Here is a 17,569-nt window from a genome sequence, read left to right on the forward strand (position 1 = left end):
TGTATGGCACCATCCTGGTGAGAAATATTGGCTGTCCTGCTGCCATCAACATCTTTGTTTGTGGATGTTGGAGCTTTACCTGTTTTTCATTGTAGTCCTGTTTCTCTGACTGTGACTAACTGGATGTGCTCTCTTTCATCCTCTGACATGGGAGCTGGCTTGGAGCTCATCTGCCTGGTTGTGTGTTTCCTGGATTGGGCACCCGTGGAGCCTTTTGTATTTCTGCTTCTTTCTGTATGCCTGCTTCTGTCTCCTCGAACCCCAACTGGCTTTGGCAGATGACCTCACACACTGACCCTGGTCTGCTGGAGGATTGTTCTTGTTAAAAGGGAAGGTTCTCTCCAATGTCACTACAAGCGGTGTGAGGTATTGCCTTCAAGTCAATGACTCAATGCAATCAACAGGTCTTACTTAGATATAAAATTTTGAATCACTTTGACTGTATAATCTGGTTGATTTGTCTCCGTAAAGTGCCTTGAGATGACATGTGTTGTAAATTGGCACAATATAAATAACTTGAATTGGACTCAGTGGTGGTCAATCAAAAATTATGCCTGATTCTCCTTGAACCACTTTAAAAATTTGAGCTTGATAAATGCTGGAACTGTGCTCTTAGAATATGCATTAGGGAAGAAAATCACTACTGACAGAATAAACTGGTCATTCAGTACATTTAAATAGTTAGCTGACATAATCCTTTTGGTTACTATTACTGAATATTGACCTGACACACTACAGGGAACACTGCAGGGACACCAGATGGTTGCACTGCCCCCACAGGCTTGTACAGTAGATAACAGGCATGACGAGTGCATCACTTCACTTACCCTTTTTCTTTCTATGATGCACCCATCATGGGCGCATCTTGGCTAAATCAGACTGCATTACTTTTGTTAAGTCCTGCAGAGTCTCATCTTTATGCCCCTGGCAAAAAGTAGACCTTTTTTTTACTGTTGTCTTTTGAAACCACATAACTGTTCAGTCCAAATATTTTAATCACTTAAAATTTTTATGTGCTGTGTGTGTGACAGACTTTAATTTTAACTTTTTTTTAAATATGTTATGGGCCATAAGCCATGGTATTAATTTTTGACATTGGGGACCAAAGTCCATACTGGTAATAACCATGATCATTTGTGTAGGGGCATGCAGTTTTGTTTTGCTGTTGGACTCTCAGCTACAATTTCTGCCAAACCCCGCTCTCCAAGAAACTCCCAAGATCCTGTCAACAAGGGGGGTGAGGTTGCTTGAGGACACTACAGCAGAGGTGAGTGAGGCAGAAATGAGTTCTTGTAGATTTAATGCAAACTGAGGCAAACATCAAAAACACAAAAATACTGAGAACAAAAAAAACCCCAGCAAATATCAGGGGGAAACTCACATGTAAAGCCAGAGAGGAGGAAGCAACTAACATTCCACAAGGAACCAGCACTGAAGAACTGCACAGGTTGAAGCGCCTGCCGAGGTTTCACAACCTTGGAGCTCTAACAGTGGGGCCTTTAAGGTGTTAACAACCTTGGAGCTCTAACAGTGGGGCCTTTAAGGTGTTAACAACCTTGGAGCTCTTGCAGTTTTCTGTTTCATCACTTGATCCTGCCTGAGGTTCAGGGATCTTTGGATGGCACAGAGTGTGCTCATAAAGTGTAGCAAACTGTGGTGAAACACTAAACGGATCTGAGTGAGGAAAAACTCTAACAGGTCCTGACTGGGGAGTGGAGTCCTTAAGATGAGGAGCTCTGACAGCAGTGGTTTTTGGAACTTGCTTAAGTGTTTTCACCCATGAAGCTCACTGTTGGTCATGGAGATGACTGAGACCACAGGGACATCTGCCCTGGTTTGGGGTGAAAAAAAGCTGCCAGCAGACTGACCCACTGGACTTCTCTTTATTTTTTCTATTCCTTTGCCACAGCAGTGCTTGTAGATGGAAAATGCTTTACAAATAAATTTGCCTTGCTAATATACACCTACCATCTTAAACTCACACATGATCTGGATCGTTATATGTTAATTAATTTCTCTTTGGCATGAGATACACCTTTGGTACAAAATGTCTTTAAAACCCTTTCATAGGTTTACAAGTAAGCCACAATTTGTTGCCTCTGGTGTCTGTTCTGCTCTCACCTTCTTCATTCACTCTGCTATCTTCTTTGTCAGCTTGGCTCCCGTTTCTTATGCTTGTCATCAGTATAATATTGTGGGCTCTGTTGAGCCGATACAAAGCTGTCAATAGTCACCGCTGCCTCCTTCTGGTTTAAGGGGGGACTGCTTTTCCCACCAAATAATTTTTAAGAAACCTTTAAAAAATTCCTGTATCCAGATTACAACCTGGATTCCCACCAAAATGTAATGGCATGTTCTTTGGCTTGAGGCACACATCTGAAATTTTCAGCACAATCTGTCCATAACTTTTTCAGTTATTTTGATTGCTTGATTATTTATTTTTTTATTTTTTTGTGAGAATTTGAAGGTCAATTTTTGGGAACTTTTTCATTGTCTGCACCTGTGCCATACTTTTATTGTTGCAAAACAAAGCTAACACTTGTAAATATGTAAAACTAACAGCCAAGCAAGAAATGGATAACAACAAAGTTGGTTTAGATGTGGTATTTGTCTTTTATTGCATCTAATTCAGACTACATGCATGTTGGGAGAGTGGACGATACCATTCGTCATAAAAAACAAAAAGAATGAAAAAAACAGCCTTCATATACCAAACAAACACTATTCATCCACAATCTTTTCAATATGCCATATTATTCTTTATTTTTCTTTCAACAGTTTAATACCACTTAATGCCACGATGGAGTAAAATACAGTCATCTTTTTTTTAAATTAAGTAACACAGAAACATCCAGTGAACACTTGACTGTTTTACAGTAAGCCTTTAGGACCCAGAGGCTGCACATGAGCAAATGTACTGACTTCTGTTGCACCAGAAATGACCCAAAAAAAGCAAACTTTATCCTCTATTTAACCTTTCACTTCTCTCAAAACCAAGAAAAAAAATTAAGGTCACTGAGATTTTTAAATTGCAACCCAGATTGCCCATTTGCATGCACTAATTCAGTACCACTTCACACCAGCAGGGGCACCACAGAAAAAGCTTTATTCACCGCATCTCTTCTTAGAGAGTTGTGAACAAAAAAATTTGGGGAGATTTAACCAAACTTGCAGTTTTTTATTTATTTAAAGTAACTAAAAATATATATACTATATATGCCATTTTTAACAACAAAGGTTACTGAAAATATGCAAAATCTGTCATTTAAAGCAGTCTAAAATGCATATGTCAATTTGAACAGTTCACTTTTTTGCATGTTTCATACAATGTCACAACAAAGGAAACTGAAAGTAAAACAGAAATCTAATCTGCTCAATTAAAAGTCTGGGTGAACGGGTGAATTCAGTCCTGGTGCTTTTGTTTATTTTGTTATAGTTTTACAAAAGCATGATGTTGGAAAGTGGGGGGATCAATCCCCGAGTTAATATGGGTACAAGTTAATAATGACACAAAACATTGCTCAGTACTGGTTTGGACATCAGGGGGGAGTGACTGAGGGGCTGGCGAGTGAAGCTACACTGAACAAAGTCCACATTAACTTCAAACACAGTCCTTGGTGGTGCCAAAAGAATCCAACACACGTCCACCATTCCAGGTCAGCTGATATGCTGAATGAATCTAAATACACATTTATTGATTTTTTTTTTTTTTTTTGGTCATTTATCTTTCCATAGTATATTAAGTAAAGGTTAACACTGAAATACACACACACTCACACACATTGAAACATAACTGGTTTTCTGTATCTAGGGTTCATATTCACAGTTGTGCTACAACATTAGATAAGGAGGGTGGGTTTTCAGTCAAAGCTGGTGGAAGGTTAGAGGGGAACGATAGAAGAGATGATAGCTGGCTGGCTGGCTGAAGAAGAGGCTGGGACGGGTACAGACATCCATATCCACAGAGCTCCAGACACAATGACAAACCTTCAGTGGTTGAAGATAAAAAAAAAAACAAATCAGGACAGTTACACAACCATGTTTATATAACAACTTTTGACAACTTTTCCCTAATTTGGAAAATTAGGGAAAAGTTGTCATTACATTTGGGTGATTTATGATTTGTAATAATTTGCGACAAATTTATACCACAAACAACAAATTGTAGTAAACAATGCAGAGATTTAATTCATTAAAATTGAGCAGACCCACCTTGGGTTTTATGGGTCAGGCAGTCTACATAAAGTCCTTGATATTCAGGTCATCCAGAGCATTCCTGGGTGGTGGGGGCTTTCTTGGGCTTTGGGCCATTCCAGGAGACATCTGCAAGCACATTCGATTTTAGCATTCACCCTTTTTTTGCATGTTTGCAATTAGTAGCCCACTTCGGAGCTTGTTACCGGTGCTCCAGGGGCCGCTCCTGCGGCAGGAAAGCCTGGTCTAGCCATGGGCATCATTGGCGCTCCGGCAACTGGAGCCCCAGCCTTATATAGAGACACACGGAGGGAGGAAACATAAATTAGATTTATTGTCTGGCATCTGATGCCAGAGGGAGGGACACCTAAGTAGCTGATTGTCCATCAATATCCGATAATGTTCAAATGGGACATTACTGGAGTGGACAGGAGGGGTCATCTTACCATGATGAAGCTGGGGTAAGTCCCCATATAAGGACCAGGACCCATGGGAATGTTCTAAAGGTGTGGTGGGGAGGGGACGGACACGAGGAGTTTGGATATTACCATATTATAACATAAATGAGAAATGCCGCAAAACCAACACACATAAGGGTAGGAAGAGAAAGTGCTGATGCTTTCTAGTGAATCAGCATCATCCAAAAGTGGTGCTGAAGACAGACAAAACAGTATGGCACACAAAAACAAAGACAAGCCCGCAAAAAAAACAACCTTACTCCAGCTGTAAAGTTCTACTCTTTACTGAAACATGCATAATGAGGGGTAAGTACAAATTTCCAAAAAAGTAAGTGAGCTGAACTATATGGAGTGAATTCAAAAAAGGCTTAAGATATTTATTGAAAAGAATAAGAAGCTGTAATTTAGCCATATCATATGTCTCTTCATCACTCTCCAGTACAAACTCCAGGTATTAAATAAAGTTAATGCAAAGTAAAAATTAAATCTTCCTGGATTTGTTATGGTGGATGGTAAAATAGCAGCATTGGTTGTCAAAATCTGTATGAAACATTCCATCTTGAATCCTGCATCCCCTATTTACACACCCTATGGTTAACACCTGGATACTGGAGAACCAAATGAAGGCAACGCTTTGAGATTGCTGCTTCTGATGTGCCCTGTCTGCCATGCGGGTCCACTCCATGCTATAAGACACAGACAACATTTACCATGGGTGCACCCCAACTAGGGGGAGCTACCTGAGGAGCCGCTGCAGTTCCCATTGTGAGGTCTTTAAGGAGGAGAGAGAAAGAGAGAAAGGTTCTGCAAAATCACTGTTTCACTGCAATAATGGAAAGTCATACAACATAGTACAAAAACTTTTAGTCTTGTTTCCCATCAATCAGAATTTTACTATATGTCTAGAGCTTTTAATTCATAAAAAAAATTCCTTAATATTGGTATGTTATTATAAATTAAAATCACACCGTTGGCCCCATTTCTATTGACTTTTCTACAGATCTCCACCATCCTGGCCCTCTCAATCATAACTTTTTCAAAAAAAGTCAATCAGGCTGTTGTTTGTTCATCTGCATGTCTGTCGTTGTACAGAAATATTTACATTTTGCATAAGGACTTAACATTCAGGTACTATTCAGTACAGTAGTTCTTTGTTGAACATAAAAGATCAGATTAGTTAGAAGATTAAATAAATCTCTCTTTGATATAAAATATAAAGAAATTTGAAGCAGCCTAAAGCAATTTTAAGGTTTCTTTTTAAACCTTTTTGTTTGTCTTAACAACAATGACTTGTGTGAAATGTTAGCATGTAGAGCGCGGCTCATTTTTTCCACTGACTGATTTATAATTTTATGGTTCAGTCATTAGCCAGCCTAATTGAGTATAAAAGGGGGCTGTCTACCACCAACCGTGTGTTAGTAACACTGATAATTTAAAAGAACGTTTTACAATCTATTAAAAGTAAATCGTTAGAAAATATGGTTATGTGACTCCAGTTACTTTTAACCACAGGAAGTAACTGCGAGTTCTACTGGTTGAATAATAGTATATTATTGTATATTTCAAAACAGTTAATTGGCCCAAATTGGAACTAGAACTATCCTGAGTAGAAACAGGTTCCAAATTGAAACATTTTCATATAATAATGAAGAGTTATAAGCTTTCAGCTATACATCTAAGCATTTTTATGAATTTCTTTATCGAAAATTGGTCACCAAAAAGTGCTAGTTATAGTAACAATTGAATACACAGTTCAACAACATGGATAATAGATGATTTGTTTACACATATGAAAGAGACAAGTATGTAGAGACAAAATGGCAACAAGGAGATACAAAATAGGGGTTCAAATTGGTTAGGTGTTCTAATGTATCCTGATTAGTTCGGAATTTAAAATTTGGAACAACTAAAAGCAAATTAATAGAAATCAAAGTACTTGGATACATGTCCTGTTCTTCTTATGATTAGATTAAATAAAAGTAATTGCATTCTGCTGTTTTTCAATCTCAGTATTTGTTGTACAGGAACATTTGTGACAGATGGACTGTGCAAACTAGTTGCTTTTCCAAAATAGCTTGTCCAGCAGTCTTGAAAGACTCAGTATGCAATATCTGTAAAGCTCTATTTTGGGGAATAATAAACTCTGCTGTTTGTGTCTTCTTGGTTATTGCTCTTTATATGTTTGACGCCGGGAGGGTATAACAAGCCATTTTTTTTAAACATACACATTTATCATTTTTCAGTGTTGGAGTCTGCACTTATTACTACTTACTACTTGCCATGTTAGCCATAGAGGTGTCAACATCACCCGCCTGAGGGGTCACAGTGGGCTTCATTATGTCGCCTAGCCCATCAAATACTACAGGAGGGAGGGAGTAGAAGAAAGGAAGGGGCAGGATAGGAGATTAAGGGAAATATTAGCATCCTGTGTGAGCTATTCTCACACTACACGGCAATTCTGTAGCACATTTCTTTATTACTGGAGATTACTATGACGACCAAAAGATATCTCCATGACAACAGAGCAGTGGGGATGATCAATACTACTGTGATAGCAAACAATACAGAATTCAGATGAGGACAAAGAGTATCTTTATAATAAGGAAGGAAATAACATTAAGAGTGTAAATGTCAGATTTATATACAATTAAATAAAGGAAAACATTTTAATTAGATATGCTTATATATATATATGATTTGATTCTAACTTCAAAGAAGACCAATCACATGTGATGTATATTGTTGTTGTTTGACACAGACAGTCTTTGTCATCATCCAGCATCTGTTGGTGGAGCGAACAGTGCAGTGTGGCTGTGCCACTGCAATGCAGTGCACTGTGGGAATTTAGCGTATTAAAGAGCAAGGCAACTCACCCAATCAAATGGCAGGAAGCAAGAAATGAGCCAGCCCAAGAGCCAGATGGAGCAAGAGAGCAGGGGAGAAGTGTAGGGAAAAGACAGGATAGCAAAAAAAGCAGATATGCCAAAGTAAGAAGGAAATATTAAGCTTTTTAAATAGCGCATGATAAAGAGATTGTACAGAATGGAAAAAGATAAGAGGTTAGGCCATAGAGCAGCAGTATAGCAGACCTTAGATATATAGGAACAGTGGGAGATGATTGTGAATTTGATGAAAGAGAAAAAAAAAGTTTACGTGGTCACATTAACGGAAACAATCCAATCTGTCTCCAGCAACCGACTCAGTGGTGTGCAATGGTGCCTTAAAAAAGTACCCCACCACTTGAACTTTGCACATGCTCCCATTACGAAAATAAATCTAAACAATCATTAAAGAGTCCATAGATGATAAAGTGAACTGTCTTGATATTTACTCTAGAGTAAAAGTTTTGTTCGCAGCTCAAGGGACATGTGTCAGTGCCGTGTCTTTTTCTGTTACAAACAACTCTCTCAGAAAGGTCCTTTAAGCAGATATTCTACATAGAAATTACAATTCCTGATGGACAACCAACATGTCTCCATTGGTAAGAAATTGGAATTTGGTTTCTGGAGAAATTAATAAAGCATTTTGGAGTCAGTGCAAATATAGAGCTAGATTGTTTTATGATCATTTAAATGAAAGACATTCCAACTTTCAATACAGCATAAACATGTAATGTATTATTAAAAAGTGTGTAGTTTGTGTTCCTTTTTGATCTGATCATTGGAAGAGATCGAAAACTAGGCTTTTAGTTGTCATCACAGTCACAGTCTTTAGCCCTTTTACACAATCAGACTAAAACGTTGGTCTGCTCTTCTTTAACGTTAACATCAATTTTCAAGTCATGTCATAGAATCAGACTCTGGGCTTTGACTGGGTGATTAATATGAATAAATATGCAATGTTCTAAAGCATTTTGTTGGCCTTGCTGAACATTTACCAGGCACTGTACGTATACTTAATAATGACAATAATTATCTAAATATATGGATACCCTTTTAAATTGAACACTGAAATATAAGGGGATTTTTTTTTTTTATAAAAGAGATACTGGTAGATTATTACATAAAATATTACTAAAGTTAAAGGAATCAGAGAATAACACTATAAAGCATGTAGTTTTAAAGATTGACACCACTACAAAACTTCTAATATATAATGTTCTTACTTAATGTGGGGCATTAAACTCCACATGATGAAACATCATGCAAAAATGAGATAAATACTTGCAGATAAAGGGAGGAAAATCACATAAAAGCACACTTGCACACTCACAGAAAAAGTGGGTCTCAGAGACATCTAAAACAGAACTCTCTCTCCATGGTAAAGGAAGATAACTGGTTAAAATCTAAGCTGAAATTGCAGTTGACTTATGCTTTAGGCATAAGAAAGAGTGAAATAATCGAACTCTGCACAAAAAGTGCACATGTAGGTTGGTGCATAACACATGACGATTTACCTGACATGAGCTCTGAACTTGGAGCAGCGGCGGCAGGAGCAGGAGCTGGTGCAGCAGCAGCCGGGGCATCCCCTCCTGTGGACTCTGTTGCAGGTCATCAGAAACATGACCCCATTGTGGCATGCCCCACAACAATACGTTCAGCCATTTCCAACGCAGCATGAGGGCAAACAAGGGTAATAATCAGCCTCCTGCTTCAAAGCTGCTAATATCAGACAAAACAGTTGAAGTCAAAAATGATGCAAAACAAATCAGAACTCACACTCATTCAAGTAACAATCTTAACTCCTTTTTCATGTAATTAGTATATATATATATATATATATATATATATATATATATATATATATATATATGTGTGTGTGTGTGTGTGTGTGTGTGTGTGTGTGTGTGTGTTTGTAAATGATCAGTCCAAGTCCTGAATCCTTAGTCAGCCAAGCTGTGCAAGTAGTACTAAATAAACTATAATTATGACCCCCATTCAAAGCAGAAGCATAAGTACAGGCAATAGATGCAAATTCTGCAGCTGTAACCATACTAGAGTAAATAAAACAGGATTTCACTTTACACCCTTATCTTCTTTGATGTTGTTTTCAAGAACCATGGAGACAGATTGAGGGCAGACTGTCATCTGCGTTACCCACCACCAAACAAGCTCATGATGCCTCCTGTGTCAATTTTGGGTGGTGCAGAGGAGAGGATAGGAGCAGGGGGGCTGAACAAATCGGCTAGAGAAGGCAAGGTGGAGATGATGTTTAGACCCCAACACGCAGTTGCACAAATGCACTCAGAGCAGTCACTGTCATTTATTATGATGCATTAGCTGCACCTTTAGGGCAAGAAGTACATGCTCGAATCGGAAATTAGGTAAGAAACAAAAGTAAATGCTTTAAACAGCTCAATAGCTTTTATCCAATCTATAAGATGGCAAAATAGCCTTTTCCCTAATGAAAGCCAAGGACAAATCTGAAAGCAAACACAGCATGAAGATATTGGAGAACAGGAAGATGCACGCAAGATTGCAAACTTCGATGCAGAAGGGTACCTGCAGAAAACAAGTCAGTGCTGGGCAAGGGATCCGTTTTTGAGAGGCTTGAGTTTGGCATGGCGTCAAACATATCTATGAGGGCATGCATACCAAGACAAAAAAGAAAAAAATACTTTTTTATTTCTAAACCTGTTGATGAGGCTCACAAAAAGCAAAGTAACAAACATACAGTGACAATGAACAGTTAAAAGACACTCATCGTCTGCTTGAATTTCATATACATTTTGGTGCACTTAATTTTTTTAGAGTAAAATACTCTTACAAAAAATTATATGATATAGAAACTTTAAATGTATTGATCATTTTACTATGCTTTTAGGTGCCAACCACCCTCCCAATATTCAAACTTGTCATGACTTGAATACCATTTCAGTGTCCAGAGGTAAACAAGTTAAAAGTCCACATGGGCTGAGAAGGTGAAAAACCAAGAAGCCAAACTGTTTATCTAAATAAAAACCTTGTGGCCTTACTTTAGTTTGCAGTTTTTTGTTTGGCCAAAAAGTTATATTCGAAGACGAAGGAGTAGCTTTTTTTGCTACTACGACAGAAGAATGTTTGAAGCAGTCCGTTTAAGGCTTTAAACATTATACCAACCATAATGACGCCTTTTTCATGCTGACCTTTCTTATGATGAAGAAAGGTCGATTCAAAACATTTTTCATTGGCTTAATACTAGCACACACAGGTAATGAATTTAATTGTGTATGCTATGATCATTCCATTCTAAAAAGAGTTCAATTTGATATGAAATTAATGCAACTTCTGAGTGTATCTAAACTTTTCATTGGAACTGAATGCAGAAAACAGCCATAAACTGTAAGGGATTACCAGGCAGTGGAGGGGAGATTTATCAGAGCTGTATCAGTTCAGTGAGATAAGGAAGGTGTTAAACACAAAACCAATCATATGCCTCAAGTTTACCACCAAAGAGGTCAGTCGCAGGGCTGGTGATGTCGGAGCCTGAAATGGTGGCAGTGGTGGTGGTGGATGTGGAAGTGAAGAGCGGTGAGGGGGATGGGGAAGGGGAGGGCTGAGTCTCCATAGAGCTAAAACAGACGTCCAGTGAGCTACTGTTCTCCACTGTCATCATCCCAAAAAGATCTAGTTTTGAAGATGCAGCGTTGGTATTGTCGTCTGACGGGGCAAAAGGGTCTTTGGGGATTAAGGAATTCAACATATGGAGAGGAAGAGGCAATGTTAGACAATGATTTTAAAACAAAACAGATGATTTATAGGACACTGACTCTGGCTGAAAAATTACGGCAGTTTAAGGTGGTGATAAAGGTCACACCAAACTCGTTTGAATCCATATCTAACCAATAATGCTTTAAAGTTTGTAGAACTTTCACATTCATTGTGCTGCTCTCTGACACTCATGATGAAAAGTGTGTAGTTCCCAAAAACCTATAGGGTAAAAAGAACCATGAAAGGAATAAGAGGAAAGGAAAATATGGAGAAATCTAACACTCTCCAGCTGGCAATGGGAATATTTAGAGCTAAAAGGAATTGGAAAAAATACAAACAAAATGGTAACTGCGATAGTAGCACAAAAAGGAACCACGAAACTGTAAAGCTAGACATGCCAAATGGTTGTCCTTGATGAGGAATATATAACTATGTCAATCTTTATTCCTCAATTGTTCGTCATTTTTGTTTTAATGTAAAAATAAAAACACACAAATCAATCTATCTGGAATTTTACAGAAATATTTACTTTGAGAAGTTTCAATAAGGAAATAATTTTTATTAAAGCTTATAATTTACTTTTAGAAACAAGATGTTTCGATTTCCTGAAAAGTTACCTTCTTGTTATCTGTTCAAGAGGAGCAATATGTCAAGAACCTGAAGTAAAATGCATTTGTGTTTCTGTTTCTAGATAATAAGGAAAAAGCAATGTCTTTAAAATTCAGGTGACCAAACACACATACCTCTGCACACCAACGCACCCAAAAACCATGTTCAGTCTACATTAGAGACAACTATTTTAACTAGCCAGTGGATGCCAAACAATTTCATTACTCCTTCAAGTATTTTCTTAGATACGAGCCACAAGTAAAAAAAGAAAGGTTTCACATCCACACTAGCGTTTTCTGTAAAAGTGATGTTAGCACTACTATTTACATCCAGCTAGGTTCAGATTCTCCATAAAAAAGATGTAAAAAAATACTTTAGACATACGTGCAGTATACGTGAGCCGATATGATTACTTTGCCTACATAACGACAAAGCAAAGTTTGCAATACCTAAATTCTTCTGTTCCAAAATGACTTCTCAGAAGCAAAAATAGTTATTAACTTAAAAAATGTATATATACACACACACAAAAACAATTATAGAGAATGGCTAAAGGGTGATGCTGATGCTCTGTAAGAAATATTGCATTTTTAATCATTTAGTAATACCATCAGCAAAAAAGGTCAAAATGCATTAATATTTTGAGTCAAAGTTTATCATTCAACCTTAACAAATATACTTTTGGCTTTATATTAAATATCTTCCAACTGTGCTTTTTGTGAGCATTTACCAGAAATGCACCAGACTTTGCAAGGTTATTAAGAGCTTAATTGGATCATTAAGTGTAGGTATTCTTGCCAAGAACCATAAAGCATGTAGATATCTTCAAGGGTTTTATAAAGCATGTTATTGTAAAAAAAAAAAAAAATAAAACCATTACAGTCCTATTAAAACACTGAGAAAACCTTAAATATAAATATGGAAACTTCATTAATGAAACAGATTAGGTTATACACCAGCTTTGGCACATTCACACTCAAGCAGATCCAGATACTCTGATTTGTTGTCACCCACCAGCTCCAGAGTTAGTGGCTGGGGCAGATGAAGCAGCAGCCCCACCCTCTGCTGCAGCGGTGGCCTCAGTGGAAGGAGCAGGAGTAGCAAAGGCGTCTGACGTTTGCATCAACCCAGGGGTGGAAATGCCAATAGATGGCAAGATGACAGGAGTATAGATGAAAGAAGAAAAGGAAAAAGTCAAGCGATACTTGAAGGTAAAAAGACTATTAAGAAAAACAAAGATAAGAGCTTAGCAGGCATGTCCAAAGTAGGTCCTTGGGGGCTGCTGCCCTACTGGTTTTAGAGGTTTTACTACTTCTGTACAACTGATTTTCATTGATAGCAGATTAACAGACTTTTGTTGAACTCCAGTCACCTTAGTCAGCTGTGCCAGAGAATAATGAAAACCTGTAGGACAGCTCCATGAGGACAGACTGGACATGCCCTGCCTAGAGCTTTTGCATGTGAAGATTATTAACCCTTTGTTTTATTTCTTTTGTTGTTGTTTTTTTCCGAGTGTAACAGTAAAAAACAGCAGTGGAACAGTAAAAACAGCAGTGCATAACATGAGTGACGGAAAGGTGAATAGAAAAATGGGAATACAGACAGGAGGCAGTACACAAAGATCTATCTACAGCACAAAGATCAGAAAAAGCCACTTATGTTGCAGGTGCCATTTGTAGCTGGGGCCACATTGGAGGGTTTTAAAGCATTGCTTTTCAATGAAGTTACAGAAAAGCATGCCAGCTCATCAAACAAGATGCATATGACGATGAATTTGGAAAGATGTTGGCAAGCCATGTCTAAGTGTGTTAGGTTTCTAAAGGAAGAGTGATTTGTGATAATAGCAATAATAAAAAGGAGAAGAATAGTTGTATTGTTGACAACATGTTTATTATTGGAATAGTTGCACAGTAAGTTAAAAAAGAATAAATTTAATGAAAAACATAAATGGGTTTATGTGATGCTATACATTAATTTGCTAGGGACTACTACTAAAAGATTTCTTTTATATTAACCTCCCGAGTACTGACAGTTTATGTAGTTGCTTTAATTCTCTGCAATTCTAGTTAAACTGAAATCCAGTTAGCCTTTTTAATTTTTATTTCTTTGCATCTGACACAACTTTATGGGTTTTTTTTTTTTTTTACCTCTGCCAAAGGGTATTATGTTTTTACCATTGGTTTGTCTGCCTGTCTGTTTTCAGAATGACTATAAAAGTCTGTACAACTTTTTAGTCTCAGAAAGACTAAAAAGTTGTACAGACTTTGCTAAACTTTTCATAGAAGGTACAACAAATGATTCGGCTAAAGGTCTGCACTCTCTGAGTGCATTTCTAGTACTATTTGTTTCACATATTCACACCAAGAATCTCTGATTCAACAGCTGCTACTGTATTTGCAATAAACAATGATGCACCTTTTACCATTTATTCATATTTACAAATAGATAGTGTACAAAAAATGGCAACTAATTTTATGAAGTATAAATTGGCAATGATGTTGAACATTACTGTAGCAGATTTTCAGTTTTTGTTTGGGGAAAAATCTTAATTCGGACTATTGGAATTTTTCTTTAAACTTCATAGAATAAATAGTACGATAAAGCTGAGGGTAGCAACCAATTATTAGTGCTGTAACCATTTCCAGGCTGATACAAGTGAACTAGTGCCAGAAATTTTAAATGTAACTTTAAGCACAATTATTCATCGGTTGCTTATACATTAAAAGTCAAACTGAGTAAATATTTCCATTGTCAAACTGCTTTATTCTATTTGTTTAATTTTGGGGGTATGTACAGAATGTGCAGATTCTAGATCAAATGATCTGCGCACAAGTTTATAGCTACCTTTTCTACAAAACCTTTAACCACCTCAAATTATTAATGGGTACATAATAAAGCAAACAGTATCTTATAGTGAGACGAACGTGCATCAGTGCTGATAATAGTGGCTGTTTTGGGTGATTTGTTTGCATTGTGCAAAATATTTTCTCAACCTATAAAGCAGTGAAAAAGTATTTATCCCCTTAGATTTGTTAATTTATTTTATTCTATAGGAGTGATTGGAGTTTTTTTTTGGAACATCTAAATGTTTTAGATGATTAAATATATTTGAATATCAAAAAAAAAGTTATTAGGAAATTAAATACTGCAGGTTTCAAAAGATGATTTCATTAATTAAGAAAAAAAGTCATGATCTGAAAAAAATAAAGAAAAGATCAGAAACAAACCAATAAAAAAAAAATAGGTTTATATATAAAGGAGAACACAAAGAAGCCTTGACCAACATTTAAATGAACCACAGGCCTCAGTTATGATTTAAGCCATAAGACAATAAAGTGAGGCTGGGGAAAATGTGATCCATGGGGATTTCCTCTGCAACGACTAGTGCTGAACACAGAAACATAAAGGACTATTTTACACCTTGTTCTATAGACTTATAATACAAAATGTAATCTAAAGAGTAATCTTTAAGCAGTGTCCAATTACATCTGATTTAAAACTGTAAACATAAAAATAATACAGACTGTGAGGCCATAGGAAAACCTGATTGATTCTTATCTCAACGCCAGTTTGATTGCATTTTTCTTAATAAATGAAATCAAAATTTTAAAAAACTAAAATCTTGATTTTTTTTCATATTATTGTTATTCTATAGAAACTTTTTTTTTCTGAAAATATAAAATTAAACATTAAAAAAATGTAGATAACTGAAGAAATCTGGAAGGGGGCAAATACTTTTGCTGTTCATGCTTAATGTGGTTAACACTGTCTGTGTTTTTGTGCTGTGAAATGGGTTTTAGGGTCGAGCTTCCCAGAGGTATTCCTTTGCAGAGAATTTTCTGGAAGCCCACTGACCTCCCAACAGATCCATATTGGTGGCACCGGGGGAAGTGGCGGCTGCTGTGCTAGTAGGAGGAGCTAGAGAGACGTTGGGTTCTGCCGCTGCAGGAGTGGGTGCTGCTGCTGCAGGGGAGGGGGCGGCCTCTGCGGCGAGTTGGGTTTCAGATAGCAAGGAATCGCCCATTTCTGCCAGTGGGGTACGTGTGTTTCAAATCCCCCCCAAAAAAGGCAGCAAAAATAAATCCCAAAGGGAGCAACCAAAATGACCAAAGGGTCACCAAAGTGACACAGAAGAAAAAAATAAAAAAGGTAAAACACATTTCCAATCAAATTAAACCATTTTATATAATTTAGATTCAAATGACAAAAAAAAGTACAAACATTCCCAGGACCAGCCAGTTTAAAACCAGTATATTAAAAAAAAATAGTCAAATAATAAACATAGCCCCCATTTTATACCAGAAACAGACAATGGAGTATGTGGAGGGAGGGGAGAGAGAGAAGGCAAAGAGAAAAAAGAGAGTACTCAGACTAAAAAGAACAGCTTAAGGAGACAAACAGGGAGGTAACCATGAGACATTGGTACTACCCTAAGGCCATGTTTAATATTAATTTCATCTCAAATACTTGTATTGATTCAATGTCACTTTCACTCAATATTAGTGTTTTTAAAATTAAGATATTCTTTGAGATTATTTACTACTAAACCATCCTTGGAAAGATTAGAGGTTAAACGCAGAGGATGGAGACACTCACCTGATCCAAGCAGATCTATGGAGGCAAAATGAACAAAAAACAGAGAAGAGAAAAATAAAAAATGTATTTTGTTAGACTAAATTCAGTGCGAATGGTTCCTAAATTAGATACCAAAATAGTTTACATGTGTTTATTCATTTACAAACGCTCTAAAGTCGATTAATTTTAAGTCCTCAAAGACATTCAAGAAGCAGGAATATTTTATTTATTTTTTTTTACCTGCAAGTTGCAGTTATTAGTCGAAATGGAATATATGCAGCCAGGTTGTTCAAGCTTGTTTGAGTATAGAGGATTTCTACTAATGAAGTTCTACCTGTAAATTACTGCTGATGATTTACAGATTTACATGCAAGTACAACTGAATGATAGCAATACTTGTTGGAAGTGTGTGTCTGATATCAGGCAATGGCTGTTACAGAATTTTTTGCACCAAAATAAAGGGAAAACTTTTTTTTTCAGTCCCAAGCTCTATTGGTATACCCCTAAGTTTCGCTGTTCTTACCTGCCTTTTACTTCAGCCGTGAGGAACCTTGGTCTTATGCTAGACAATGCACTTAAATTTAACAAAATGGTTAACTTAACTACTGAGAGCATTTTCCCCTAATGAGTCTCTGAGTAAAAGCGAAACCTTTTCTATTATGGCCAAATATTGAAGATGGAATTAATATCTTCTTTAGTTCAAGGCTGAACATTTGTAATACATTTCATTATACTCCATCCTCCACAAGCTTCTGGTCCACAATGTAGCTACATCTTTCCACTGGCTCCCATTACACTTTACGATATGTAAAGGGCCTGGTTTTTGTTTTTAAGACCATGCATAGTCTTGCTCCAGCCTACTCAACAGACCATTTAACTGTTCAGAGCTTTTGCATTTATTTAAGTATGTTACGATACAATATACAAGATCCCAAGTGCAGTCTATGCAAAAAGGCCACATAAACAATCCTCACACCAGGGTATAAAACTGGCAGGAAAGAAATACATGGAAAGTCATAACCAAGTGGATGGTATAGTGTACAGAAACATCTGTTCAGAATACAAACTGGAGATCCCAGGTCAAAATGGGAGCCACCTGTCACT

At 37.1% G+C, this 17,569-nt stretch overlaps 1 protein-coding gene across 16 annotated transcripts in view; it reads right to left on the reverse strand.

Annotated features, from left to right (window-relative positions):
• Nucleotides 1-2,829: 2,829 nt before the first annotated feature.
• LOC107094487 (clathrin coat assembly protein AP180-like) overlaps nucleotides 2,830-17,569 on the reverse strand; it is a 35,213-nt gene continuing 20,473 nt past the window's right edge. For 2 of the 16 annotated variants that reach the window (XM_015390088.1, XM_015390087.1), the window contains 12 exons: nucleotides 16,487-16,501; nucleotides 15,746-15,916; nucleotides 12,905-13,000; nucleotides 11,018-11,248; nucleotides 10,094-10,168; nucleotides 9,693-9,776; nucleotides 9,049-9,132; nucleotides 6,925-7,011; nucleotides 5,363-5,424; nucleotides 4,401-4,484; nucleotides 4,213-4,323; nucleotides 2,830-3,987 (listed from right to left, as the gene is read on the reverse strand). In XM_015390088.1, the coding sequence (XP_015245574.1) occupies nucleotides 4,237-4,323; nucleotides 4,401-4,484; nucleotides 5,363-5,424; nucleotides 6,925-7,011; nucleotides 9,049-9,132; nucleotides 9,693-9,776; nucleotides 10,094-10,168; nucleotides 11,018-11,248; nucleotides 12,905-13,000; nucleotides 15,746-15,916; nucleotides 16,487-16,501 (1,076 nt within the window). In that variant the 3' untranslated portion in view covers nucleotides 2,830-3,987; nucleotides 4,213-4,236. The remainder of the gene's footprint in view (nucleotides 3,988-4,212; nucleotides 4,324-4,400; nucleotides 4,485-5,362; nucleotides 5,425-6,924; nucleotides 7,012-9,048; nucleotides 9,133-9,692; nucleotides 9,777-10,093; nucleotides 10,169-11,017; nucleotides 11,249-12,904; nucleotides 13,001-15,745; nucleotides 15,917-16,486; nucleotides 16,502-17,569) is intronic. The other 14 variants (XM_015390089.1, XM_015390091.1, XM_015390092.1 and 11 more) reach the window with 14 other exon arrangements.

Source organism: Cyprinodon variegatus, unplaced genomic scaffold (genome assembly GCF_000732505.1).
Source record: "Cyprinodon variegatus isolate N-32 unplaced genomic scaffold, C_variegatus-1.0 Scaffold485, whole genome shotgun sequence".
NCBI lineage: Eukaryota > Metazoa > Chordata > Actinopteri > Cyprinodontiformes > Cyprinodontidae > Cyprinodon > Cyprinodon variegatus.